This window comes from Martes martes, assembly GCF_963455335.1.
Source record: "Martes martes genome assembly, chromosome: 9".
Lineage (NCBI taxonomy): Eukaryota > Metazoa > Chordata > Mammalia > Carnivora > Mustelidae > Martes > Martes martes.
In genome coordinates this window covers 25755792-25782655 of record NC_137896.1, presented here as the reverse complement: position 1 = coordinate 25782655, position 26864 = coordinate 25755792, and the positions used below count along the sequence as shown (strand labels likewise).

The window sequence follows — 26864 nt, the reverse complement described above, 5'->3', positions numbered from 1 at the left end:
AGTGGGTTCTAACAGGACCCACATTTTACAGAGAAAACCGAGGCTATGAGAAGTCAAGTCAGCTGTCAAAGACTACACAGCAGACTATTAGCATCTATCCACAGTGTATCCAGGCTCCAAAGTCCAGTTCCAAGCCCACCTTTTCCAGGAAGCCCTCCCTGACCTTATCCAATGGCCTGGCCTTCTTTTGAGAGCCTATCTATAGGGCTACCATTTATTGAACACTCCCCGGCTGCTGGGTGCACTGCCCAATGCTGTAGTGTGTTATGCAATATTCTAATGACCGAAGGAGCCATCGTCCTGGTGAAATCCGTTTTACCTGTGAAAACAGTGAAGCTGAGAGAAGCAGAGTCACAGAGCAAATAAGCCATCTGTTGTCCTACTCACTTGGCACTGAGCCATCTTTTTATTACTTTCTTCTGATTTTTTAAAAATGTATTTCACTTATTTTTTTTTTTCCTTTACAGTCACTGGGTCACAGGGCAGAGGCTGGTATCCAATACAGCACAGTGTGGTGTATGCTCTGCATGGAAATCTAAGTTTTTTTGTCCCCTTGACCAGACTCTAAATGCTGTAAGGCCAAAGTCCACAAATAACATTTTTGTTTACTCATCCTATAGTGCTAGGCCTGGGCCTCAGACTTAAGCAGAAGAGATCAGAAGGGTCAGGAGTTCTTGCTGAGGTCACAGGGCTAAATGAAGGTGGAAGAGAGGCACTGGGGCTCTCCTGTGAATCCCTCTATCCCTCAAGGACCCTCTGATCCTTTCGCTTGAGCAGCTTTCCAGACAGCTCTGCCCAAGAAGATGAGCCTTCCAGCTCTCTAGAAGTACGGAGCACTGTTCCAGCCAAGCCCCTGCGGACAGGTGGACCACCTGTACTCCAGGTTCATTCTGGGGAGACTTGCAGAGCCAAAAGGAAGGGGCAATGACTTTCAGTTCCTGTTAATGTGTCTAGAAGCGGCAGCTGATTCAGCTAGATGATGTCACCTTCCCAAACCTCCTGACCAGCAGCTGAGATGGTAAAAGCAGGAAACTGGGGGATACTCAGCTGGTTAAGTCCGAACATGCCTCTGGCAAAGGCCAAAAGTAACCCCAGGCTTTGGGGGCATCCTCCTGAAGACAAGCTAAGAGTCCTCTCAGTTGGCAAGGATAGTTAGTATCTTTTAAGACCCTTATTCCAAGATGCTTCCCCAACTCTCCTTTTGCTGAGCAGCTTTCTGTACATCCTGAACTAACAATGTTTCATTTATTCCAAAGGTGGGGCAATGGAAAGAATTCTAGTTTTAGAGCCAGACCAATATGGATGTGAATCCAGGTTCTCCTCTGTACAAGCTGCAGGATCCTGGGCACAGAACTTCACCACTCCAAACTCATTTCCTCGCTGGAAAAAAAATGGGGCCAACAGACCACTTACCACATAGGCTGGGTAGGAGAATAAAATGAGAAAATGCATAGCGTACCTGACATGGGCTACGTGCGCCAGTAAATGGCAGTTATCATCTTCATCTCCGACATTTCCAAGGGAAAACAAAGGCCCAGACTGGCTGCCAGTGTCAGAGCTGAGTATCTGTATTGGCCCAAAGCTTGGACAAGCCAAGTTCAACCCTGCCTTGCTTTTCTGTTTGCAAAATCTTTGCTTCAAATCTTTCCAGGCTGGCTCTTTCTCCTTAATCTACTCTCAGGTCAAATGTCACCTCCTTGGAGAGGCTTTCCTTGATCTCCCTATATAAAGATGTTTCCTTAGATACTCCAATACTCAGTTTCATTTTCTTTACATTGTTTAAGCTTCTGTTTGAAATCATCTTATTTGTTTTTCAGGCTATCTCCCCCACTAATGTAAGAGTTCTGTGACAGCAGTGTCCTTGACTGTCTTATTATTCGTCACAGCACCCCCAGCACTTAGCACAAGGCCTTGGCATGTAAATGGTGCCCAATAAACATTTGCTGAATCACCAAAATGAATGAATGCACATGGGATGGCCAAAGTCTGAACTGACAAATGCCCCACACTTATTCTTCTGCTGTCAGTTCAAGGTCCTGGCTCCCATTTCAGATGCTGGCACTGCTACCTGGGAATCAGTGGACCAACAGGCGGTCAGGATGGGCATCCATGTCGGGCAATGACTCATCTCCTGGAATACCAGGGCTGCCGAGGAGGGCCTCGGAATCTTTCCTTGGCACCCAAGGCTCCCGCAGATCTGGCTCCAGTTGACCTTTCTGGCTTTATCACCCAAGAGGGGCCCTTCCACACATACTCCAAACTGGGCCGCTGCTGCTTCTGGGTCTCCTTTTGAGAGTCCATCCCAGCTAGCGCATCTTAGCTAACATGGACCCCTTGCTGGGTGCACCAGCCCTCCTTTTCCCTGACTATGCTAAGCCCCAGCTCTAATGGTCCCTCCGCTGTGATGTGTTTTTCTTACTTGGCATTTAGCATTTATTGGTGGGCTTCACAGGATCTCTTTTCATGTGCATTATATTGTCTCCTTCTAATTCAGTTCAAAGTGTCCTGAGAGAAGAAATGGGTCTTCCATGGCAATATCTCAGTGAATAAATCTTCTGGGGAAGAGGCTCTTTGAAACAAAGTTGGCTGGGTCCATTGAGGGGTTGGGGCAAGAGCCAGGCTCCCTATTGGACTGGCTCTTTTAGTAAATGAGAAAGAAGAGATCATGCTGCTTCAGTCCAGGAGCCCAGCTGATGAGGTGGTGAGGGAGCCAACAAATCCTGGACTATTATATGCAGTCTGGGACAACCCCAAGGTCATGTGTGTGCTTGGATTTTATTTTATTATTATTTTAAGTAGGCTCCACCTCCAAAGCGGGGCTTGAACTCACAACCCCAAGATCAAGGGCTGCATCTCCACCAACTAAGCCAGCCAGGCACCCTGTGGTTAGATTTTTAAAAAAGGAACAAAAAATATTTTCAAGAATCTGGGCATAATTTAGTTATCAAGCATAACAATAGTAGAAAAACTCTGCTCAGTTCAAAATGACTCATGTATCCATTTTTGTGGACTTATTTTAGTTCTGGATCTTGTTTTCTTACCCACACTTTTCTTTCACCTGACGCCCCTAGCTAAATCCTTCTAGTTACATGAATTTTCCTCAGTTGCCTCCAACTCTCTGTAGAACAGAATGAGGTTCCAATAAAAAATAAGAGTTGGTTTAGTTTTCTTTTAAATGCTACAATGTGGCAGGGGGGCGTCTGGGTGGCTCTGTCATTAAATGTCTGCCTTCTGCTCGGGTCATGCCTGGGATAAAGCCCCATGACAGGCTCCCTTTTCCTCAGGAAGCCTGCTTCTCCCTCTCCTACTCCCCCTGCTTGTGTTCCCTCTCTTGCTGTCTCTCTGCCAAATAAATGAATAATAATAATAAAGAGCAGTAAATAAATAAATAAATGAATGCTGCAATGGTATACAAAAAATGGTGTTCCAAACAACTCATTATACCAATTAAAGATAAGTGACAAAAATAATGCATGTAAATCACTGAATACAGTGCTTGGCACATAGTGACAATTCAAAAAGTGAACTGAAACAACACTCAATTCTTAATGGCTTCATTTCTCTGTGCCTCAGTTTTTTCATATGTAAAATGAAAACAATCTCTCAGGTTTATTCATTTATTCAATCATGCATTCCAAAATCATGCGCTGAATAGTTTACTACCTGCAAGGAGTAATTTTAGGAACTACAAATAAAATGATGAACAAACCAAAGTCCTTATAATCATGAGGCTTGTACTCCAGTAGAAGAGACAGACAAAAATCAAGTAAACACACAAAATGAACATGTCAGATAGAGGTCAGTGCTATGACAAAAAATATAAGCAGGCAAATGACTAGAGAATGATTTAAAAGTAGCTCAGCTATGTTAGACCAAAGGTCAAAGAGAACCTCTCACAGGAGGTGACCTGAGAGCTCAAGGGAAAGAACCAGCAAGGCATACACCAGGGAGAGCATTCTAGGTAGTGGGAACACCAACTACAAAGGCCCTTAGGCAGGGACAAGTGTCACAGGAACCAGAACAGCAGAAGCTCCTGCCAGAGTACAGAGAAGGAGTGGTAGAGTTGGTGGAGGATGGAGAGGCAGCCAGGACCAGATCATGCAGGCCTTAAAGGACTTGGTAAGGACTCAGGGTTTTATTCCAAGTGGGTGGAGAGCTGTAAGCAAGAATGTGATAAGATCTGAACCTGGTTTTTATTTTATTTTTTAATTTTTAATTTTTTTTAAAGATCTTATTTATTTATTTGAGAGAGAGAGAGACAGAGATAGTGAGAGAGTGAACGAGCAGGGAGGAGAGGGAGAAGCCGTCTCCTTGCAGGAGCCCGATGGAGGGTTCGATCCCAGGACGACCTGAGCCAAAGGCAGACGCTTAACTGACTTAGCCACTCAGGTGCCCCATGAACCTGGTTTTTAAAAGATCACTTTGGCTGCAGTGCTGGGGCAGTAGTGATTTTTTAAGGTCCCTTCCCAGCTCCAAACTTCTGATTCTTTCCCTGTCATTCTAGGCTCCCACAAACTGGTTCCAAGAGCAAGAAAGATGTACCCTACTCACTAGAGTGGTTTCTGCCTAGGGCACAAGGAGGGAATCTGTACTGCCTTGTCCTGCAGGAGATGGAGGGAGTGGCCCAGTGAGGGAGGGGTGGGAATCCCAGCTTGGAAAACATCCCCAAGCCACCTGTATTGTTTCTGCCTCCTCTGTGGAAGTTTCTGCCAATGACACAGAGCTCTGGAATGCTCCTCCCCCCCCAACCATACACACACCCAGTCTTCCGTTTACAGAGGCACAGTTGTACTTTGCATTCCTCCCAGGATTTAGCTCAAATCTACCCTACAGGAAATGGTCGATAAAGAGCTACTGATTGATTAATGAAGACAGGGAATATTCTCAGCCATTTCGCAAATATTAATGAGTTCTATGTTGGTCTTTGGGGAGGCAAGGTGATTAAGATGGGTTTCTGGCCTTCAGTGAGGTCAGAATTCAGTAGACAGACCAAAAACCACAGACAGCTACAATATTGGATACAAGAGTAACAGCAGCAACATTTACTGGGTCCTCATGCAGCAGGGGAATGTGGGGGCTTTGGAGCCAGCAGGCCTGGGTTCAAATCACAACGTCACCAATTAGTAGCTGTGCATCTTTCGGCAAATCCCTTAAACTTCCTTATGCCTCCCCTTTCTCCTCTGTAAAATGACAACATTAAGAGTACCTACCTCAATAGTACTGTTTTGAGAATTCAAAGAATTAATATATATGAAACAATTTAAGTGTAATTGCACAAGAAATGTTAACCGTTGTTAAAGTTACTCTAACATCTGTGCTGAGTATCACATGTATGAGGAAACCCTATGAGGCACATATTACTGTCTCCATTTTTCAGAGGCTCAAAGAAGAGGGGGGGAGGTGCCCAAGATCAAACAGCTGGTACATGATGGAGCCCAGATACAAACTCAGCTGTGACTCCATAGCCCATACTTCCAATAACAAAATGATCTCATTTTCTTAAAAAGCTCCCACCATAGTGCTCAACCCACAGCAGGGGCCCCATAAAGGGAGCTATGACTATTATTACATTGCCCTTGGAAATTTTCCAGTAGGAGTGCTGTGGAGCCCAGAGTAAGGGCTTCTTTCAACCTGAAGGGGGTCTGCTGGGTGTTCAAAGATACTAACCTGGGTGTGAACTACAGGCTTTGCTCTGGAGTTCCATGGGTTTCCTCACTGAGGCTTGGGGTACTAATTTGGAATGCCAACTTCCACCACTAAATCAGACCAGAAACTGCCCCAGGTGCCCAGACACCTGTGTGGACAGGCAGGCAGTTTCCTCTGAGTTGACTTCTTGTCTGGCCCTATACATCTCTCAGTTTCATCACTTAGCCACCAGCCTGGGGCCTCATGCCTGCACCTGCTGACTGACCTGGTCCCAGGAGACCCTGAGCCTTAGACTCGGGCTCCCTCCCTTGACCTTGCCCCAAAGGGCCATTTCTGATGACTCCCTGAAGATTTCTTTGATATGGTAACCCCCAGGATTCCTTATGAATGTGGGTGCTATGAGCAAAGGGAAATTTTTCTAGCTGAGTAGCAGACAGAGAGTGGGTAGAACAAGGAAGGGGTGTTGTTCTTGTTTTGAATCAGAGGTGAGCGTGGGGTGAGGCCCGCTGTGCCTCACAGTTTTATGTTGAAGCAGCACTCATCCTAGCTGGGTCAGGTTTCCCACTCAGCAGTCCAGCCTAGGTCGGCAAGGACATCTGAGATTAGGAGTTAATACTCATTTCTACTTCCCATCTGAATCACACTCAGAATTCTGGCCTTGTCTGGTAATTTGACTACTGAAGGCAACCAATGGCTTAATGTCACTGAACACTCAGCCACCAAGTGCTAGGCTGAACAGTAGTTTGTAACAGTGAATGAGACAGTTTTCAGCCTCAATAAGCTCAGAGTACCTTACTTTAGTCCTTCTCCCAACAATTCTGTGAAAAGAATATTATTTCCATTTGACAGATGTTGAGACTTAAAAAACTAAAGTAACTGTCCAAATTCATGAAGCCAGATAAGTGAGAGAACTACGTATCGCTTCCACTCAAAAAATGTTGGTTGAATGAATGAATGAATGAATGACACAGCTATGACTGTGACCTCCTCAGTCAAGGAGCTGCAACAAACCCAAATATTTATAGTTCTCAAAGTGCTTTTTCATCTATCATCTCCCCGAGTCTCACAGCTAGCCCACAAGGGAGGCAAGGCGGGTGTTATCTTTCTACAACAGATGAGGCAACAGGCAGAGCTTGGGCAAGAGGCTTATGGCCACACAGCAAACAAGGAGTGAAGCCATTCTGGAAAAACTCAGAGTCCTCAGAATACCTCGTTTAATCATTCAAGCACGTGGCATGCACCTACTAAGTGTAGCTGTGCTCCCACATATTTTATTTTTATTATTTTTTAAAGATTTTATTTTATTTTTTTTAAAGATTTTATTTTTTTTTTTTTAAGATTTGTGTGTGTGAGAGAGAGACAGACAGACAGACAGACAGAGCAGGGGGAGGAGCAGGGGGTAGGGAGAAAGAATCTCAAGTAGACCCTGCGCTGAACTCACAGCCTGATGCAGGGCTCAATCTCACGACCATGAGATCATGACCAGAGCCGAAACCAAGAGTCGGACACTTAACTGACTGTGCCACCCGGGCACCCCCTAAAGATTTTATTTTTAAGTAATCTCTACATCCAACACGGGGCTCGAATTTACAATCCTGAGATGAAGAGTCACATGCTCTACCAACTAAGCCAGCCAGGCGCCCCAAGTCATGTGTGTTTTAATGTTCACCTCACTAAGTCTTCCACTTAGTTGACAATAATGACTGAGTGCTTTGTATGTTCCAGGTTCTGTGGCAGGTTCTAGGGACACAGCAGTAAATAAAGCAGAGATCATCTCTGCCTTTTTGAAGGCACTTGGCAAAGATCGAAGAAAATATGCCCTATTGCCAAATGCCAGGTCAGCAACACTCACTGTGTACAAAGCATGACTTGGGGCACTTGTGGAGGAGGTGGAGGACAAGGTTATGGGCCACAGGGCTCAGCTTCAGGAATCCTAAAATCTCCAAGCTCTTGGTTCAAAGGGTATCCACATACTCTCTCAGCCTAAAGTTTGCTTTTGGAGAGTAGCTCCAATAGCGATCACAGCAACTTGGTCCCCCATGAAGACACTGATAACAATAGCAGTAATAGTAGCCATCATACTGAGTAACTACTATATGCCAGGCTCCATGTGAAGTGTTACATGTATCCTACCAGTTACTTTCATGCTCCCAAGAATCTTTCAAGAAAAGCACTAAAGGCAGCCTTTTCTGCCTATGGGCCCTGTCCCAGGGCTTTAATAAAACCACCTTTACACACACACACACACAATATTATCTCTTTTTTATAGAAGAGGAAACTAAGGCTAGGGGAGACTACGTAATTTGTCCAAGGATAACAACAGAGCAAGTAGGATTCAGTAATTGGTTTGGCAATTTTGTACCTAACTCTTAACTGATGGAATTTATCCTAGGGAGGCCATGGAGAGGCAGACACCAGGAATACCAGGAACAGCTACTGCCTGGAAGGGCTGGAGGCTCCAGAGCCCCCAAAAGATTCTTCCTCACCCCCTTCCATCAAGTCTGAAGATCATACAGATGAGAAGGTAAAGAGGAAATGGGTAGGTATCCTCAAGCTATTTCTAAGGCAATAGGAGTTCTCTTTCTCTCCCCACTAAACCTCCAGGGAAGAAGTCTATGACCTCTATTTGTCACCCATCAACCCCCCAGAGACAGACAGAGGTAGGCATGGGTAGGGCACTCTTTTCTGCCTGGGACTGGGTAGGTGAGGGGCACATCAGAGAACAAGGGAGAGGCCTGACTGGACAAGAAGCCTGTACATGTGCTATGGTGCATGTCCTTCACATGGAACCCACTTGGGGGAATGCCAGGACACCTTTTGGACCCAGGAAGCCTCAGAGAGAAGAGACCAGTACAGCCCTAAACTGCAAGCTAAGCTAACAATTTCTAAGCACTGTAACTAGGTCATCAGGTTCCTAGAGAAGCCAGCTGTGGCTGGGGGATGGGGAGGGAAATTTTGTAGTCTACCAAGATCCCTACTTCCCTTCAGGCCCCGCCCTCTCTGAAATCTGCACCTGCTTCCAAACTGACCCCTTCCCCCAGCTGGGCCCAGCTGTCAACGGCTCCCAAAGCCCTGCCCCTGCCTTCCCTGGGCCAGAACCACGGGGGCCGCTTGCACGGGAGGTATCTTATTGCCACCTGAGCCCTTCAGAAAGGGAGCTGTAGGACAGGAAAGGAGTGGCCTCTCCTGGTGGTACTTCTTGCTCCATGAGGGCAGCAAGAAAGTTGGGCCCCTTTGGGCCTGCCTAGGGTACCTTCCTGGCATTGTTGCCACAGGTGGCAGGAGACAGGTGATGTTTACCCTGCTGAGACAAGACTTGCCAAAAGGCTTCAATCAAGCCTTTGAATCTGCACCTGGCCCAGAGCCCCAAAATAACAACCAGGGCAGTCTACCTGATCCACAGGTCGCAGGTGCCTCTGGCTTTTATCTCCGTGCAGTTCTGCCTGCTGTGCCCTAGCTGGAAAGGGATTCTCTTTCTCAGAAGTTACAGGAGACCTGGAGGCATCCCTCCAGAGTTGGGCCTCTCCTCACTGGCCCCACCTGTACTGTCAACTATCCCCATCCCTCTGCCCTGAAGCCTCTAACATTAGTCACCGCTCCCTTTTTCCTGACCAGCATTACTGACAACTCAGACCCTTTTCAGCCAGTCTGCCTTCTCACTGCCTCCCAAATGCATCATACACTTTCTACCCACCAGATCTGCCTGGGTGGTTCTTACCTACTGAGGCTGCCCTTATCACACTCTTTCTACCTACCGAAAACCTTCCAATGGTCCACATCTTCCTAATAATACTGATGCCTAACACTGACTGAGTATACGACATCAGGCACTGTGCTAGGTGGGCTACAGGGTCACTCTCTCACTCAATCAATATTTGCTCCTATGTGTCTCCTATGTGCCAAGCACTCTGCTAGATGCTAGGGATGAAGGAAAAAATGAGACAAAACCCCTAAACTCTGGGAGCTTAGATTTTACTAGAGGAGACAGACAGTAAACATGTAAACATGGGTGGCCTCTTGAGAGGTGATACTTATTTATTTATTTTTAAAAATATTTTATTTATTTGACAGACAGAGATCACAAGTAGGCAGGGGTGGTGGTCGTGGGGGGGGGGGAAGCAGGCTCTCTGCTCCGTGGGGAGCCTGATGCAGGGCTGGATCCCAGGACCCTGAGATCATGACCTGAGCTGAAGGCAGAAGCCCAATCCACTGACCCAGTCAGACGCCCCAAGAGGTGATATTTAAATTGAGACCTAAATGGTAAGATGACAGCCCTGATCAATCTAGAGAACGGTGATCCAGGCTGAAGAAACACAGCATGCCTATGAGAAAGAGATTGCTATCATCTTTGTTAAGGGATGACTATTACCTTCCTTTTACAGATGGGGAAACTGAGGACTCAGCGTGAACTGCGCAAAGCTACACTGCTGAGAAAGCTATTATTTAAGCCTTTGGTGATCTTTCCCCTTCCTGACACTTTCCACTATTGGCACAGAAAAGGGTCTGGGCTGGTGATGCAGTTGGCAAGGGAGAAGGTGCATACTGACGATGCAGCCTGAGACAGAGGCCTTGAGACAGAGTCATCAGCTGGAGAGCTGATGGTGGAAGTGGGCTGGTTTGGCAGAGGTCCAGGGCACCTGTGGGATGCAGCCAGCACGTCTGTCTTCTACTTCTGGAAACTATACCACAGACATGGCACAGTTTGCCTGGAATATTTCAGGTCTATTCCTCCTGCTGCAAATGAGTTTGCTTCCTTAGGGACAGAGACATTTTTGTCACCTAACCTGCATCTAATAATAACCCTTCATGTTCATGAGCAGATGCTGGCTGAGCCCTTACCCAACCTCAGGCTGTGTGCCAGGAACTCGGGGTAAAATAAGCCAGTCTGGACCTGTGAAGAAGCAATGACACCGTGGCTTGAGGTTAGGCTTTGGCACCAAATACATCTGAGTGCAAGACCCAGACCTGCCTCTTGTATGGTATGTTAGTGTAGACATGTTAGGGAGCCTCTGGAAGCTCTGGATTCTCTGTCTTGCACAGCTGTGAGGATCAAACAAGATGATTATGTCAAGAGCATAAACACAGCACTTGGCACAGAGCAAACACTCAACACATATTATCTGTTATTACTAGAAAATACTTCTGCATTTCACTTTCTTGCTTACTCTGATGGGTTGCTATTCTCTCATTTAAGGGTGAGAATTTGAAGCTGATATGCCTAGTACTATACCGCAAGCAAGCAAACAAGCTAAACTTCAAATCTGAGTCCAGACTTTTACCCATGGGTGTATGGAAGGCGATCAATACACACCAACTATAATGAACCTTGCCTGGTGTGTCTGGCAACAGAGGGGGTGGATGGGTGACACACATAGCCTGATTCAGATGGCAGAAGAATACCAGTAAGGCCCAAGGTATGTGGCATGGAAACAGACCACTGAGGGACAGGACCCAGATCCACTCACCACAGTACCCACAGTATCCCCAGCACATAGCACATACAAAGCTTTCACCAGTATTTGCTGATTTAACAAATGAAATACAACTCTGAGGACAGCTCCAAGTGATGAACAGCCTTAGGGAAGACAGGCATGGTCAATAACACTGCGTTCAAAGTCAGAACACAGATCCTAAGTCTGACTCTGCCATTTACTGTGGGACAAGCCCACTTGCCTTAGTTTCCTCCCTGAAATGGGACTGAATGTACCCACCTCACCTACCCGAAATGATGAATACAAAGGAGTCTGGTAAATTATAAATTAGCGTCCACACTCACATAAAAGTTACTATCATCATGCTACAGACTACTAAGGCAGTAAAGTGTTGAAGGTGTCATCTAGAATCTGAATCCTAGATTGCCTTGGTATTAATTAGCTTACGAGGCCCTGAGCACATGTCATTTTTCTCTGAGCCTCAGTTTTCTCAACCATAGAATGACGATAATCTTGTAGGGTTTTAAAGGAGGGTAGAGATAAAGAACACAGGCTTTGGAGTAAGACAGTCTTGGTTTCAAATCCTGACCCTGCCTCAGGCTAACTAAGCCCTCCAAATCTCGCGTCCTCTAATGATCAAATTGTTGGGATAGTAACACTGAGATGATGTGGGTAAAAGGCCTGTCATGTAAGTGGCCCTGGATAAACGCTCACCATCACCTAGCTGGTACAGTGAAGGGGAAGGGGCAGAGCACAGTATTTGAAAGTGGGAGCCTGTAAGTAGCTATGCTGCTTACTAACCGTGCTACCTTGCATAAGTTGTTTAACCTCTCTCTACCTCAGTTTCCTCATTTGCAAAATGGGGATAATAATAGTACCAACTTCAAAGCGCTGCTAGGTGAATGAAATAAATAAATACATGTAAAGCACTTTGAACAATGCCTGGCTTAGAGTAAGCACTTGATAAATGTTAGGTACTATTAATAGTAATGTTAACAATAATATTAATCACCAAGTGGAATAAGAGGGAGGGACTGTTTAATCCTGGGATGTGGGCATCCCACGGAGTAATTCCAGGGAAGCGCTTGGACAGCTGTTTGTAGGCAAGTTTTCAGCCTCTGAGAGAAAGGCTCTTGCATGGAAAGGACAGGAGACTGGGGGGTTCCTGAGCTAAAATCCCAGTCCTGCTGACCAGGAGGCCAGCCTCTGGGGAGGCAAGTCAGGCTCCTTGGAAGGGACACTGTGTTCCTGGCTCCGCCTGACTGGGGGAACAAAGGCACGTGTGTGTGGCCAGGGAGGAGGGAGGGGAATGTTTCCCTTTCAAGAGCGGAACAAAGGATCTGAGGCATAGTTGAGTGCGTTCCAATCCCCTCCCAAGCTAGCTCCCATTCCTCAGATGATTGTCCAACAAGGTTTTCAACCTTTCTAGCTTCCTCCAGAAAGGTGAAGGGGGGAGAGGCGGCCCCACTTCACTCTGTCCTCTGTCATCAGTCTCCAAGAGGCAGGATTTACATGTGCCAAACCTCCAAGATCTCCCTTAGGAGTCTCCATCCTGTGTGGGGGGTGGGGGTGGGGTGCGGTGGGGACCTCTGAGGGAACTCAGGGTTAATGGATGATACAAGGCACTGCAAGTGACAAGCTTAATGTTCCTCTAGGGGGAGTCCCAGACTGAAACTGCTACTGAGTGATGGAGCCATGAAGAGAGCTCAGGAGTTCTGACCAGCCCCCCAGCATGGAATGGGGGAAAAACTGACAGAACTAAGTGGAAATGTATTTTCAAATCTTAAAGGGATGATCAAGGGCTGGAGAGAGAAGCTAGGTGAAGGGTCAACAGGGAGGGAGGAAAGAAAGTAACTGACAAGAGGAAAGGGAGGGACATGTCCAAAAAAAGCAGTTTGTGGGGAGGGGGGAGCCTTTAGGGACATGACTTTCCAGTTTCTACACTCTCGCCAGCAGGAATCGGCTGCAGGGCTGGGACAGGAAGCAGTCCATGGAAGTCATTGCAATGGCATTTCCTGAAGAGCCAGAGAAAAACCTCTAGTTCCGAGGGGAGCTCTGGAGTCTGCCCAAAAAACCCTGTAGCTTAGAGCTAGCTTGTAAGGCTCCAGCTTGGACTGGGAGTCTCATCAGGGATGGAACCAAGTACCAGAAGGTCCCAAAGGCAGTTTCTTTCTGCAAAAACACTATTTGCAAAAATCAATATGTAATAAACGGGAAGCCAGAAGGAGCCCTAGGATGCGGCTGCTGTTTACTGCTGATATGTACAGTCACTGTTCTGAAAGCCTTAAGACATGGATTAACTCACTGAGTCTTCAGAACAAGGCACTATTATTATGGCCATTTACAAGTTAAAAGACTTGCCCAAGGTCACACAGCAAAGAAGTGATCAAGTGCAGATCTGAAAATCCAAGCCCTGCATTTTCCCCCTGATGTGTGACCCTGGCAAGCCATTTCACCTTTCTGAGCCTGCCTTCCCTCCAGCTCACCTTCCTGGGTGGCTATAAGCATCAGAAAGGCATGAGGGATATGAAAGCGCTTTCTGAGCTATAAAGTACTACATAAATGTGGTTTATTATTATTGAAGGGTCCCTCAAAAACCACCCTACGTTTACACTGGGATTATTTAATTTTTGTAGTTAAAGTATAGCTGTTGATAGAAAAGAGACATCCTTAAATGTAACTAATATGAAATTGGGCCTTAATGGAGGAACTGGCCTGGGGGTGAAGTGAGTGGGCTAAGGCAAGACAGTGAGTCTGAGCAGACTGACAGCAGAACAGGAATCCCAAGACCAGTGCTTATACCACCATGACACAGGAACACCAAGAGCTCCTGCCATGACAAACACTGCTAGGACCTGTCTGCCTTGAGGATGTGTTGGAGGGGGAAACAGTCCAAAAAAGGAGTTTCTGATATGAGTTCTGTGATGAAGATGGTAAGAATTATGATACCAACATACGCCAGGCTCTACACATCACAGGCATGCCTCATTAGGTCTTTGCCATGACCTGATGAAGCAAGTATTATTTGCCCCAAGGTTAAGAGAATTCAAGGAGCTTGCTCAAGGTCACACAGCTAGATGTGGGTGAGCTGGGACCTAGGCCTGACAAGCTGCAGTTACTCAGACCGAACTACTGCTAGAATGGAGGACCATTCAGGATACCAAATTCAAAGAGAACAATCCCTAAAGAACATTTAGCTTATTTAGACTTGATTTCATGACCTCTAAGTGGTTAAAAAATGTGGCTTCCATCAATACACCATGTGCAAGCCTGGCTGTATTCTCTAGTCACTTCTCACTACTTCCACCTCAGCCTCCTGGTTCAAACCACTCTTCTTTCTCACCTGGCAGGTGCACCAGCCTTGTCACTGGTTCCTCCTGGCTGCAGCCTTTGCAGAATTCAGATCACTTCACCCCTGCTGCAAACTCTCTCCAGGCCTCTCTCTCATTCATTCACAGCCAAGTCCTCAGCATGGTCTATAACGCCCCGCGCGATCTGGCCTTTGGCTACCTCTCCCCTCTCAGTCCCAACCACTTTTCCTCTCTCACATTCTTCAGGTCTTGGCTCAAACACTATCTTTCGGTGATACCCATCTCTCAAAACTGCAGTCCCACCTCCCTTGCAAGGCATGACCTTGACCCACTTTATTTTCCTCAGAGTGGTTACTATCACCTGATGTTTATATATGTAATTACATGCTTAATGTCTATTTCTCCCCACTGGACTGTGAGCTTCACAAGGACGGAATCTTAATTTTATTTAAGGCAGTAGTACCCCTAATACCTAGGACAGCCTGGACACAGGAACTCAAAAAATAGCGTTTGACTCAATGACTGAATGATCAGGTCAGTGAAAATTCCCATTACTGTTATTCTAGTTTGATAACTGTCTGTTTCTTCAGAAATTTGGTGGGCATCTCTTTCATTAGGTACCTGCTTTGCTCAAGACCTCTGCTCAGTGCTGAGGAAGCAAGTGTGGACAAATGTGGACTCCACCTTCAGGAAACTCCTAAATCTGGTAGAACTATAATAGCGTGAAAGATGTCTTCTTGACACAAAGTTCATGCTACCAACGTTATTTTCCTCTCATTTATCCAAGTTCTGTTGGATACTCTACCAATAAAAAAGGCACGGCCCCGCTTCCTCCAGATATTTGAAACTGGTGATCATAATCTCTTGAGTCTTCTCTTCCCCAGGGTGAACAAAAAGACCCAGTGGATTGTCTGACTCAAGTCTGCCAACTGGGAATGGGGAAGAAAGACTGTCGGCTGGAGGGACAGAACAGAAGCTGCTCCAGGAGCAGAGTGACTCCTTCAACAAGAAAGGAGGCGTCCCTAGGGAGGACTCTGTGGAATTAGGTTGGGCGTGGGGGTAGGGACAGGGCCCTGCTAATTAAGGTAGTAGGAGATTATACTTCTGTTGAAGAGCAGCTCACTGAGAATTACTCCTAAATCCATCCATGCCGAACCCAGGCAAGACCACGGTTGCTGAACAAAAGCCCCATGATGGAAGGCTGAGGACGCTGGAAATGCTGAAGTCCACTGGCCTCAGGACAGATACTTGCTGGGGAAAGGACAGCTGACAACCACTGCTTCCTGCAGCCCAAACAAATCTGGTGACTGCCCACACAAAAGTCAAGAAAACCCTGTGGGTTCTGTTGGGACCCACTGAAAAAACACCTGGGTAATTTTCTACCAGAAGCTGAAGGGCTCTATGGGGCCACTGGGGAAATTAGTCCCAGGACGTTTGGAAAATCCTGTGATGGTGACAGAGTTTCAAGAGCAACCTCAAATGTACATGCAGAACTGAGTGTTTGAGGTGGAGTCCCTGAGACATTTCTACCTCACTTTGGGACCTGAATGAGATTACTAAAAATTTCCACGTTTGGGGTTTCTAATGGGGTTTCCCCAAGAAAACCGCAGAATTGCCAACAGCTGCTGAGATCTACAAAGGTCACTGAGGTGCTTCAGCTACCATATACCCATGACAAAGAAGCCGGAATAGGCAAGAAGAAACCTACAAAATCTAGAAGACCACAGAACCATGCAGCCCGGGAAAGGCCAAATTATGTTTCCTCTCTCCACACAACAGGTTCATTGCTCTCGACAATGGTTTTCCATCAAGCTAACGGGTTTCCCAGGGGCTGCAATCCCAAAATGCCTTGCCACCTGGGTCCTCACCCTAAAATTGTCCACATTCCCACTGGAAAGCCCCCAAAACACTCTGTCCCTACAGGGAAGATCGTATCATATTCCATTCTAGATGAGTATCTCAGGAGTTGGCTTTGTTTCTTGAGAGACTCTGGGGCCAAAGTTCAGTTTTCTGAGGCAGATGGTCCACTCATTAAAAGAAGTGCTTCCACCCTACAATTAAGGCCCAGGAAGGGCTTTTGTTCTAGATTCTTTACTAGAGTCAAGCTCTGGCAGGTGGCTGTCATTATTCTATTTTACAGGTAGGAGAGATGGATGGACAAGACACAAACAGGTTCAGCATCTTGCTAGGTGACTCCAGGCAGGCAGTGGTGTGGCTACATGTGGAATTCCAGTCCTTGGAGCTCAACCACAATCAAGAAGATATAGCCAAAGCAGGCCACCCCCCCCCCCCACATGATTCTTATCTACTGGCCGGGCCTGAGAGGGTTTAACAATGAAAGAACTGACAAGAAGGTCACTCTGACTGGGCAAAACCCTGATGCCTTTACCAAAGCCAGAATCTGAGGCTACTACACACATACCTTGGGGAACCTGCTACTGCCAACAGAGGCACTGTTCTACCTGTGGCTTCCTGAACCATGTCAGATCACAGACCAGAGCGAGCACCTCCATGGGCATGTCTGTGTGGCCCAACAGCATTTCTGCCTTTCTGTGCCAGGATATCTGGGTCACTTTACTACTCCTACGACAACCTGATGTGGATGGAAAAGACTTTAGGCTTCAGACTCAGGCTGACCTAGGTGTAAATTCCCACTCAAGTCACTTAACTGGCTGAGGGCTACCTGGAGCCAGTGACGGAGCTACCGGGAGCTTCACATAAAAAGTGGGAAGAAATGCACCTACCTTGAAAAGTTACTGTGTGGGATATATGAAATAGCACGTCATTTCCATGAGGGAAGCTATCATGTGAGGCTTACTGCCAGCGCCTAGCACAGGGCCTGCCTCAGAGTAGATGCTCAGTAAATTTTGGTTGCGTGAGTAAAAGACCAACACAATGCCTCATACATGGGATGTACTCCGTAAGCGCTTATTTCCTTCCCCTTTTCTGCAGGGATGCTAAATTTAAAGCATTATCCCAAGGTAGTAATGGCCCGCAAGTCCTACACTCGTGGATCTGCCACAGCCTCCAGGAGGGTTTTGAGATGCCACTGCAGGAGCCAGTCAGTGCAGCTCAAACAGGATGGTACTTGACAGGGACGTGTGTGGGTAGCTTCTATCCAAAGGATCTCTACTCTAATATTCTTTACCTCCTGGCCTCACGGAGCATGTGTGCCCAAAAATGGTGCTGATATAACTGGCTTCTGCACACATCCCCTCTGTTCACCAAGAGGAAGTAACATACCGTATGTTGTCTAACGGGCTCTGAAAATTCTTGAGCAAAGACACAGAAGATGGAATTTCAATCCAGGGGTGATCTAATGAACTTGCCCAGTGTCGCCGTGTCTAAAACCTCTTTCTGTATATAATACTGGGCGACTGGTAATTCTCTGATCCAGGCAGCCCTCTGCAGAGGCTGCTGGACAGAACAGGCACCTTTCCCAGACTGCCTTTTGTTAATAGCTGGCAATAACCCACCTAGTATTAGCACCCCTAGCCAAGGACAATAGTCAGGCAAGGTGGGCACAAGGCCCACGTCTCTACTAGGAGATGCCTCAGAGGCTGGGTCAGAAGTGCTGGAATCCTGTCCCTCCTGTAATCAGCTGAACAAATATTTGCCCCCAAAGAGAATCAAAGCAGGAGGGAATAGGCGAGGTCATCACACAAACCAACAGGAACTATTTAATCATTTATCCCCCCAGGGAGTTCATTTACAGAACGGCTTTCAAGTCCTGTCAGCCTTAGCTCGAGAGCTCTCCACCTTTACCTCCCCCCAACCCCACCCCAGTCATCTGACCTCCACTGACTTGACCCCTTTGTGTTTTACGAGAACTGGCAGCAGGAAGAGTTAATGAAGTTGCAAAGAAATGGGAAATGAGACAGGGGGAAGGGCAAACTAGGCGGTCTCTGGCTCGGAGGTAAACTGAAGTGCCACGCCCTAGGCCCGCCTATGGATAATTTGCATTCTTGACATTCCTGAGTCCGTGGTGCAAGGCCCCTTCCATCTCTGCTCCTTCAATAGATGACTTATTTTGCACAGTCTGCTCAATTTTCTGGGTGTGCTGAGGGGACCGAATACATCTCATAAGCCCTGCATCTCCCCTAGGCAGGGAGATCAGCAAGGCAATTAGGACCGAGTTCATTGTAGAAGAGCAAAAACTGCCTACAATGACCACTGGTAAAGAACTCTCACCACTATCTGCTCCTAAGTTGGTGATGGGCGAGAGAATTCTCCCTCCCTGGGAAAGGAATGGGGGCGCGGCACGACTCCTGCGTCTGGAACCAATAACAACTACTACAGAAACTTGCTGGTGCCAGTCACTGCTCGCATTAGCTCTCAGATTTACAATGTTCTGCAAGGCAAAAAGGGCTTGCCACCTTTTTTTCGGGGGGGGGGGTGTGGAGAAACTGAGGCTCAAGGTAAACCGGCCTGTCCAAGGTCACACAACTGGCTGGATGACAGGGCTGGCACTCACACCTATGTCAGCTTGTTTCTGAAGTCTGTCACTGAATCTCCATATCCCAAAGAGCCCCACAGACCAGGTTCTCGCTTTGCCAGCCAACAGTGCTCCCTGAAGAAGCCCTAGGGCCCTGGCAGGAAAGCAACAGGCAGAACAGCTGGAGCTCCCCAACCGACCCCAGGCAGTGAGGTGCAAAGTCCCGGGGCTTAATGCGTGATACAGCAAGAGCTCCACAAACAGGCCAACCGTGCAGAAAGTTGCACCCTTTAGAGCAAATGAACAGAGGGGTGCAGCACAAACACAACCGGCCCACTGGCACAGCTTACACTGCCCTAAAATCTGACAACCCTCAGCCATCCAAGCCAGTGGGAAATTCTGCCTGGCCGTACCCTGTTCTGAGACGAGAGGAACATGTATGCAAACTCTGAAATAAAGGGAACTTGATTTGTGGGAGGGAAGCCCAGGACAAGACTGACATCCCTGGGGGGAGTAAGAATGGAGGGGCTCAAAGGCATTACACTCATCAGCCCTTTCTGTGGTGAGCCATTTTGTCAGGGTGAGGGGGAGCCCTGGGATAACTTCCCACTTGCAAAGATTTGGGCCCAAATGAACACACAGGCTGTGTCTTCCTCTAGTGAGAAACTGGAACACAAGTATGAAAGAGTGGGGTCATGAGGGTGACCAGAATGAAAGATGCCTGGTCCTTCAAGAACTAGGTCATCTGTGTTTGAGAACAGTTAACCTCTTGTGGTGCAATGAGGCTGGTCACATCTCCTTAACAAACAGTCTCCAATAACCACCCAGCACAACAGAAAGAGATACGGGGGAGAGGCTGTTAGACATCTCCCGGATGGGAGGCCAAGGGAAAGGTACACACAAGGGGCGTGGTCCTTACCCAGCCGCCGTTCTCCTGGATCCAAGGCTCTAGGTGGTCGTTCAGGTAAGTGGCCATCCAAGTTGCGATCCGACTCACCAATGCCTGCATCTCCTTGTCTACGCTCTCCACGCACAGAGCCCCACCGAAGGAGAAAAAGGCCACAATGCGACCCCAGTTCACCCCATCCCGGAAGAGTTCATTCACCACCTGCTCAAAGCTCTGATACGCTGTCCCTGGGGTAATGTGAAGCTGGGATGTCAGGTCGCTGAATGCCCGCCGGTACCTCAGTTCAAACTCATCCCCAGCCTCCCTCAGCGCTTGCTTTACCGCTGCCATGGGGATCACCTCCCGGGCATCCAAGCTGCTGCTGTGGCCAGTGGCTCCATTCACCGCAGGGCTGTCCGCCAAGTGCCAGGATGGGTTGCCATTGATGGCACTGGGGGTCTCCATCTCTGATTCAGTCCCTTCTGGGGCCTCAGTTCTGTTCTCTTCTGCATCACTAAACTGACTCCAGCTGTATCCTTTCTGGGAAAGCTTGTAGGAGAGAAAGTCAACCACCAGCTCCCGATTGCTCTGAGACATCTTTATAATAGGGATGGGCTCCACCAGTCCATTGTCCAAAACACCTGCTCACAAACTGAGTCTGGTCTCTGCTTAGTGCTTCTCTTCTGAGATCCGAAGCCAAGATAGGGTTCTGATGGGAGAGAAAGACCTTCAGGGAAAAAAAAAAAATTAATATGCATGCCCTTTACCCTACAATATCCTATTCCCCTTCCAGATACCAGAACTGGTTTCTTTGTGGCTCTTAGGAAGGTCTGGGTCTAGCTTCCAAAAGACTTCAATGAAGTCAAATTGAAAGCACCGTGGGCTGTTTCTGAATCACTATACCGGCTTTTTTTTTTCACCCCAACCACCCCCTTTTCTCCGAAATGCTTTCCTCAGAAAGTCACCCCCACGGGTACTCTGCCCCTCCACCCCCACCCCCGCACCACCTACATTCAAATCCGTCTCAGGCAGCCGCAGGCAGGTGCAACCCCCGGAAGATCTTTTGTAACATAGGTCGGGAGAAGAGGTGGCAGCCGGGATGCCGGCAAGTCAGCCGGCCTCACGGCGGCTGGCAAAAAAAAGGAGCTCCGGCTGGAAGGATCATGCGACCCGGCAGGCTGGGAGCCCAGAAGGCGACACAGGAATTACGAAGCTCAGGAACCGGCCCCCTCGCTTGCTTCCTCCTCCATCGCCCGGATCGAGGGCGGCCACTCGGCAGCGGCCTCCTGCCACCCGGGAGCCCAGCCCCCTCGCTCTTGCACGCCCCTTGGCTCTCCGCCTCCTGCTGGGAGCCAGGAGAACTCTCCCGGAGGTGGCTGGTTGTGGGGTTTAGGTTTTTTGTTGTTGTTTCTATTTAAGTACCAGCTCAGGGTAAGGCTTCCGAAACCCTGAAGGGACTTCTCAATGGGGCTCAAGGTTTCGAGAAGGGACAGAGGGTGGGGGAAACTGCCTCGGATCTGCGGTCTGACTTCGGAAAGGCCATCCCCGGGCCTTTCCGGGAGGCTGACGGCCGGGGACCCCCCAGAAACACCGCTGATTTTCTTTGACTTCCCCAACGGCCCTGGACGTGGCGGCGGTGGGGGGGGATTGCCGGGTCCTCCATTCCCCGTACGGACACAATGGCCGCCGGCGCCCTGCACAAAGACGGGGTGAGGGTGAGGCGCCGGGCCTCTCCTCGGGTCAGGGAGAGGGGCTGAGGCCTGTTCGAGCCTCCCCCCCGCCACCCACAACAGCTGAGACCACGTTTTCCTGAGGACAGGCCCAAGGCGGCTTCCTGGCGCCCCCGGGAGAGCTTGGGGGCGGGGGACTGCACCTCTCCGGAGCCCGGAGCGGGTGGGCTGCGGCCTGGCGGCTTCTCCCGCGCGCTAGGCCGGGTACCCGCCGGGCCACCGCCCCGTTGCCAGGCAACCGCTCTCCCTCAGGGGCGCCCCCTAGTCCTTTCAGGGAGGAGGGGTCTCGCCCCCGGCGGCCCGCCCCGGCGTGGCCAATCAGCGAGCCCAGTCGGCACAGAAGCGGGACGGCGAGGGCTCCCATTGGGCGCAGCGCCTGCCACGCACAGGGGAGGCGGCGCTCTCACCTGCGAGCCCCGCGAGCCGTGGGGGGCCACATCCCCCCTTCATCGGCCAGGTCGTTTCCAGACGCGAGGGCTCTTCGTGGCCAAGTTCCGCGCCACGGACCCGGGCCGGCCTACCTGGCTGACGGCTCGCGCTGTCTCTTCCGAACGAGCCGGCCTCAGTTTCCCCTGAAGAGACCGGGGGAACTTGCAAGCTCAGTCACTTCCGGTGCCGCGGCAGCGCGCGCGAGCCCGAGACGCAAAGGGAGTGCGCGCCTTGAGGACTGGCGTCAAGACCTGGGGGAGAGCGCCCCCTTCCGGCAGATCTGGGGACTCTGGAGACGCAAAAAAAAAAAAAATCAACGTTTATATTCATTTTTCCATGAGTTCGTTCATTTAATCAGTCAATTTCATTCATCTGTGAGTTTATATATCTAAAAAGCGTCGCGTTGTAGCTAAGAATCTTGTGTCTTGGATGCCAACTCTGTCAGTTGGGCCAGTCAGTTCCTCAACGGCTCCGTGCCTCAATTTCCTTAACTAAAGTAGGTAAAAAACCAATCTCCCTCATTGAGCTATTGCGAGGATTGAAAGAGTTGTTATTTATGAAATCTGTAGCACAGTGTGTGGTCCATGGTATATGTTGCATAAATCTATCCCACAAATGTTAATTATTTGGGTTGCTAAAGATAGAAACAAGACAACACATGGCCCCTGCTTTCATGGAGACAAACCCTTGAGTTGGAGAAAGACAGTAAACAACTAAGAAAATACACAAGGTAATTTCAAATAGTGGCTAGTGCTATGAAAGGAGTGAGTCAGGGTATTGTCATAAAGAGAGTGAAGGGAGATATTTTAGACTGGGTGGTCAGGGATGAAAACCCACCCTGCCTGCCCATCGAGAGAGAGAGAGAGAGAGAGAGAGAGAGAGGCATTTATTCAACAAATTGTATATGTAGGGTGGCTAGGGATAGCCTCTTTGAAGAGATGACACACAATCCAAGACGTGAAATAAAAGAAAATGCTGACCCATGGTAAGAACCTAGAGAACAGCAACTTGGTTTATGCAGAATGTCCTGAGGCGGGAAGATCTTGGCATGTTCCAGAAACTGAAGGAGAAGCAAGTTGACTGGAAGGTAGTGAAGGAGAGGAAATGTGGCATGGGAGGAGGTTAGAAAGTCAACCATGGAAGTGAGTTAGACTTGATCCTAAACACTGAGGGGTGTTTTATGCTAATTTAATTGATTAAAAATAGGTATACAAGAACACCAAAAATTACAAATATGCAATAGCACAGAATGAAAAAGTTAAATCTTCTTCCCACCCCTGCTTTCCCCACAGTGATCATCACTTTCTTCTGAGGTCTTTCAGAGATGGTCGGTGTATTCACAGGCTAATTAAGTGTACTGATTTTTTATACAAATGTTAGCTTGCTATAAACACGTCTACATCTTGCTTCTATGACTGAGCTCCACATTTTCGGTCTGCCTCAGTTTTTAAAATTAACACACAGCTTATAAAGAATGCCATATAATTTCCTTGCCTAATATTTTATTTGCGAACACTCAGGTGGTTTCCATTCCTTTCTTATTACACGTAATGCTATAACTTGTCCATTTATTATTTTGCATACGTGGGAGTTTATCTGTTAGGTAAATTCCTGGAAGTAGAATACCAGTAAATGAGTATATGAACTTGATTTTGTTTTGTTTTAATGAATATTGGCAAAATACTCTCCCTAGCAGTTGTACCACGTTGCCTTCCCATCAGTAAAGTATGAGAGTACCTCTTTCTTTACATCCTGAACTGCATGTGTTATCAAACCTTATTTTCCTTGCCAATCAGACGGATAAAAACCAAGAGGCACTTTTATTTTTCATTTCTTTTTATTAAGAGAGAAGTCGAGCAATTTTTCGTATTTATGAGCTTTTTAGTGGGGGTGGGGCTCTAGTTCTTTTTCAGGATCCCCGTCAAGCAGGAGCTGGACATGGGGCTGGATCCCAGGATGCAGGGCTCGATCTCAGGAAGCTGGGATCATGACCTGAGCCAAAAGGCAGACACATTTAATGACTGAGCCACCCAGGTGCCCCTGGGGAGGGAGGCCGGTTCTAGTTCTGGTGAATTCTCTGTTCACTTCATTTGCCCTTTTTTCAGTTTTCTTTCCATTGAGCTTTTGCTTGTTGATTTGTAAGAATTTTTATCCTTTTTTTCTAAACCTAAGATGTAAATATTTTTTCCAGTTTATCATTTATTACTATGGACAAACTTTTATTTTTTATGTATCTGAATTTATCAGTCTTTTCCTTTGTGGTTTTCAGGTTCTATGTCATTCTTATGAAAACCTCCAACTCAATATTAGAAAACAAATTCTCTATTTCTTCTGGTTTTTACATGACTTCATATTTTACATTTCAATTTTGTGCCATCATAAGGTCACTTTGGTGTGAGGCAGGAATCTACAATTTTTTCCCAAATAACCACCCAGTTATCCTAATATTATCATCTTTTGCCAACTTGTTTGAAATGTCTCTATTATCATAATCTTCATTCCCAAGTGTATTGGGGCCGATTTCTGAACTTTCTATTATGTTCCAAGGAAGAGCTTTTTTTTTTTTTTAAAGATTTTATTTATTTATTTGACAGAGAGTCAGAGAGCACAAGCAGGGGTAGCAGCAGAGGGAGAGGGAGATGCAGGCTCCCCACTGAGCAGGGAGCCTGATGTGGGGCTCCATCCCAGGACCCTAGGATTATGACCTGAGCCAAAGGCAGATGCTTAACCGATAGCCACCCAAGTGCCCCCCGCCCCAATGGAAGAGTTTTATACCAGGGCAGGATGTGATGATTTGTGTGAAAATTATCATTATGGAAGTCTATGATGTGCTCTGGGGGTCCAGCAGAGGGCAGATCAGCCCTGCCCAGAGACATGAGCTTTATTGAACTGGTCCTTAAAAGGAGAATAGGATTTTGCCTGGAAGAGAAAGGAGGTAAGGGGCATTTTAGGTGGAGGGTGCTGCCTGAGCAAAGGCATGGAGGTCTAACGTGAGAGTCCATGGTGTTTCCGAGAAATAAATTGGGAAGGCTGAGAGGGGAGAAGTGGTAGTGGAGACTGAAGGTGAATGTGTATCCGCACGTGCAGGACATTGCATGGACACCAAAGAAGCCAGCCAGGTGTCTTGAACAGAAAGGACATGAAGAGATTTATATTTTGGAGAGATGGAAAGAGTCTTTTGGGAAGGGAACTTTGCAATATTTACCAAAAGCCTTAAACACTGGTCTGGAAAGATCATTGAGAAATGATCTTTGATTCCATGCATCCAAAGATTTATCCTCAGAGATGTCTGTGCAAGGTTATTTATAACACAGGAAAGAAAATTAAAAATTAAGAAGGTCAATAAATAGGGTGACGGATTACATGGGTTAAATTCCCACATTAAAATTATAACTGAGTAATAATTAATGAAGTGGAAAGATTCTCCAAGCATAACACTTAAAAAACAAATTGCAAAACTATACTGAGAATTACGATTTATAAAGAATGTACATTACACACAAAATATAGTAGAAGGAATTCTACCAGAATGCAAAAAGGTAGTTATTGTTGGGTATTCAAATTATGGGTGATTTTCTTTTCTTTTTTTATACTTTTCTATGTTATCTAACATGACTATATTGTTTTAATTGGAAAACAATTTTTAAGATTTTTTTTTAAAACACTGTTTTTATCTATTTGAAAGAGAGAGCAAAGTAGGGGAGAGGGGCAGAGGGAGAGGGAGAAGCAGGCTCCCTGATGAGCAGGGAACCCAGTATGGGGCTTGAACCCAGGACCATGGGATTATAACCTGAGCCAAATGCAGATGCTTAACCAACTGAACCACCCAGGCCCCCCAGAAAACACTGTTTTAAAAACATGTTTGCTGATATTAGATGATGAGGAAATGCTTGTGGTATAATGTTAAGTGAAAATAAAAGTATACAAAATTATTTTTGCGACACAATCTCAACTCTAAATACCATGCATAGGAAAAAGGCCAGGAAATCATTATGATAAAGACAAAAGAAAGTGGAGAAAATTCTTGCATAGATGCTAAAGAGAAACAGAAACAGAGTGGTCAGTAAATCTGTAAAGATGCTCAACCTCATTAGCTATCAAGGAAAATGACAACTGAAACCTCAGAGAAATGCCATTTCACACCCACCAGACTGGGAAAAATGGGAAAATCTGATAAAGTCAAGTGTGGTTCAAGAATATGGACTATGGAATAACTTTGGGGAAAAAAACGTATTGTTACCTAGCAGAATTGATGAAGCCCTATGACCCAGCAATTCTATTCTTTGATATATGCTCTCAAATAACTCTTGCACATGTGCAAATGCACGTATAAGAATGTTTATAGCAGCAGGGGGGCCTGGCTGACTCAGTTGAAGGAGCATGCAACTCATGATCTCAGAGTGGTGCATTCTAGCCCCACATTGGGTGTGTAGAGATTACTACTAAAAAATAAATAAATAAACTTGGGGCACCTGGGTGGCTCAGTGGGTTAAGCCTCTGCCTTCCCTTCAGCTCAGGTCGTAATCCCAGGGTTCTGGGATCGAGCCCCGCATCGGGTTCTCTGCTCAGCAGGGAGCCTGCTTCCCTCTGTCTCTGCCTGCCTCTCTGCCTACTTGTGATCTCTGTCAAATAAATAAAATCTTTAAAAATAAATAAATAAACTTAAACAAATTAAAAAAAAGAATGTTTATAGCAGCACTACTTTTTTTTATTTAAGATTTCATTTTTATTTGTCAGAGAAAGAGAGAGCACAAGTCGGGGGAGCAGCAGGTGGAGGGAGAAGCAGGCTCCCTGCTAAGCAAGGAGCCCCGATGCGAGACTCAATCCCAGGACCCCAGGATCATGACCTGAGCTATAGGCAGACGCTGAATCAACTGAGCCATCCAGGCATCCCTATAGCAGCATTCCTTGTAATAACAAAAATTTGGAAACTACTCCTGGGTCCATTATAGCAAAACGTTTAAACAAATAGTAGTATATTTATACATAGTAATA

General features: G+C 47.1%; 1 protein-coding gene across 3 annotated transcripts in view; it reads right to left on the bottom strand.

Moving 5' to 3' along the window:
- The window catches only part of BCL2L1 (BCL2 like 1), a 50398-nt gene extending 28327 nt beyond the window's left edge, over window positions 1–22071 (bottom strand). The window contains exons 1-2 of one of the 3 annotated variants that reach the window (XM_080812977.1): window positions 21848–22071; window positions 19744–20437 (exon numbers count right to left, since the gene is read on the bottom strand). In XM_080812977.1, coding sequence (XP_080669103.1) covers window positions 19744–20307 — 564 coding nt within the window. In that variant the 5' untranslated portion in view covers window positions 20308–20437; window positions 21848–22071. Of the gene's footprint in view, window positions 1–19743; window positions 20438–20721; window positions 21490–21847 lie in introns of those variants that run through there. The other 2 variants (XM_080812978.1, XM_080812976.1) reach the window with 2 other exon arrangements.
- Window positions 22072–26864: the final 4793 nt, after the last annotated feature.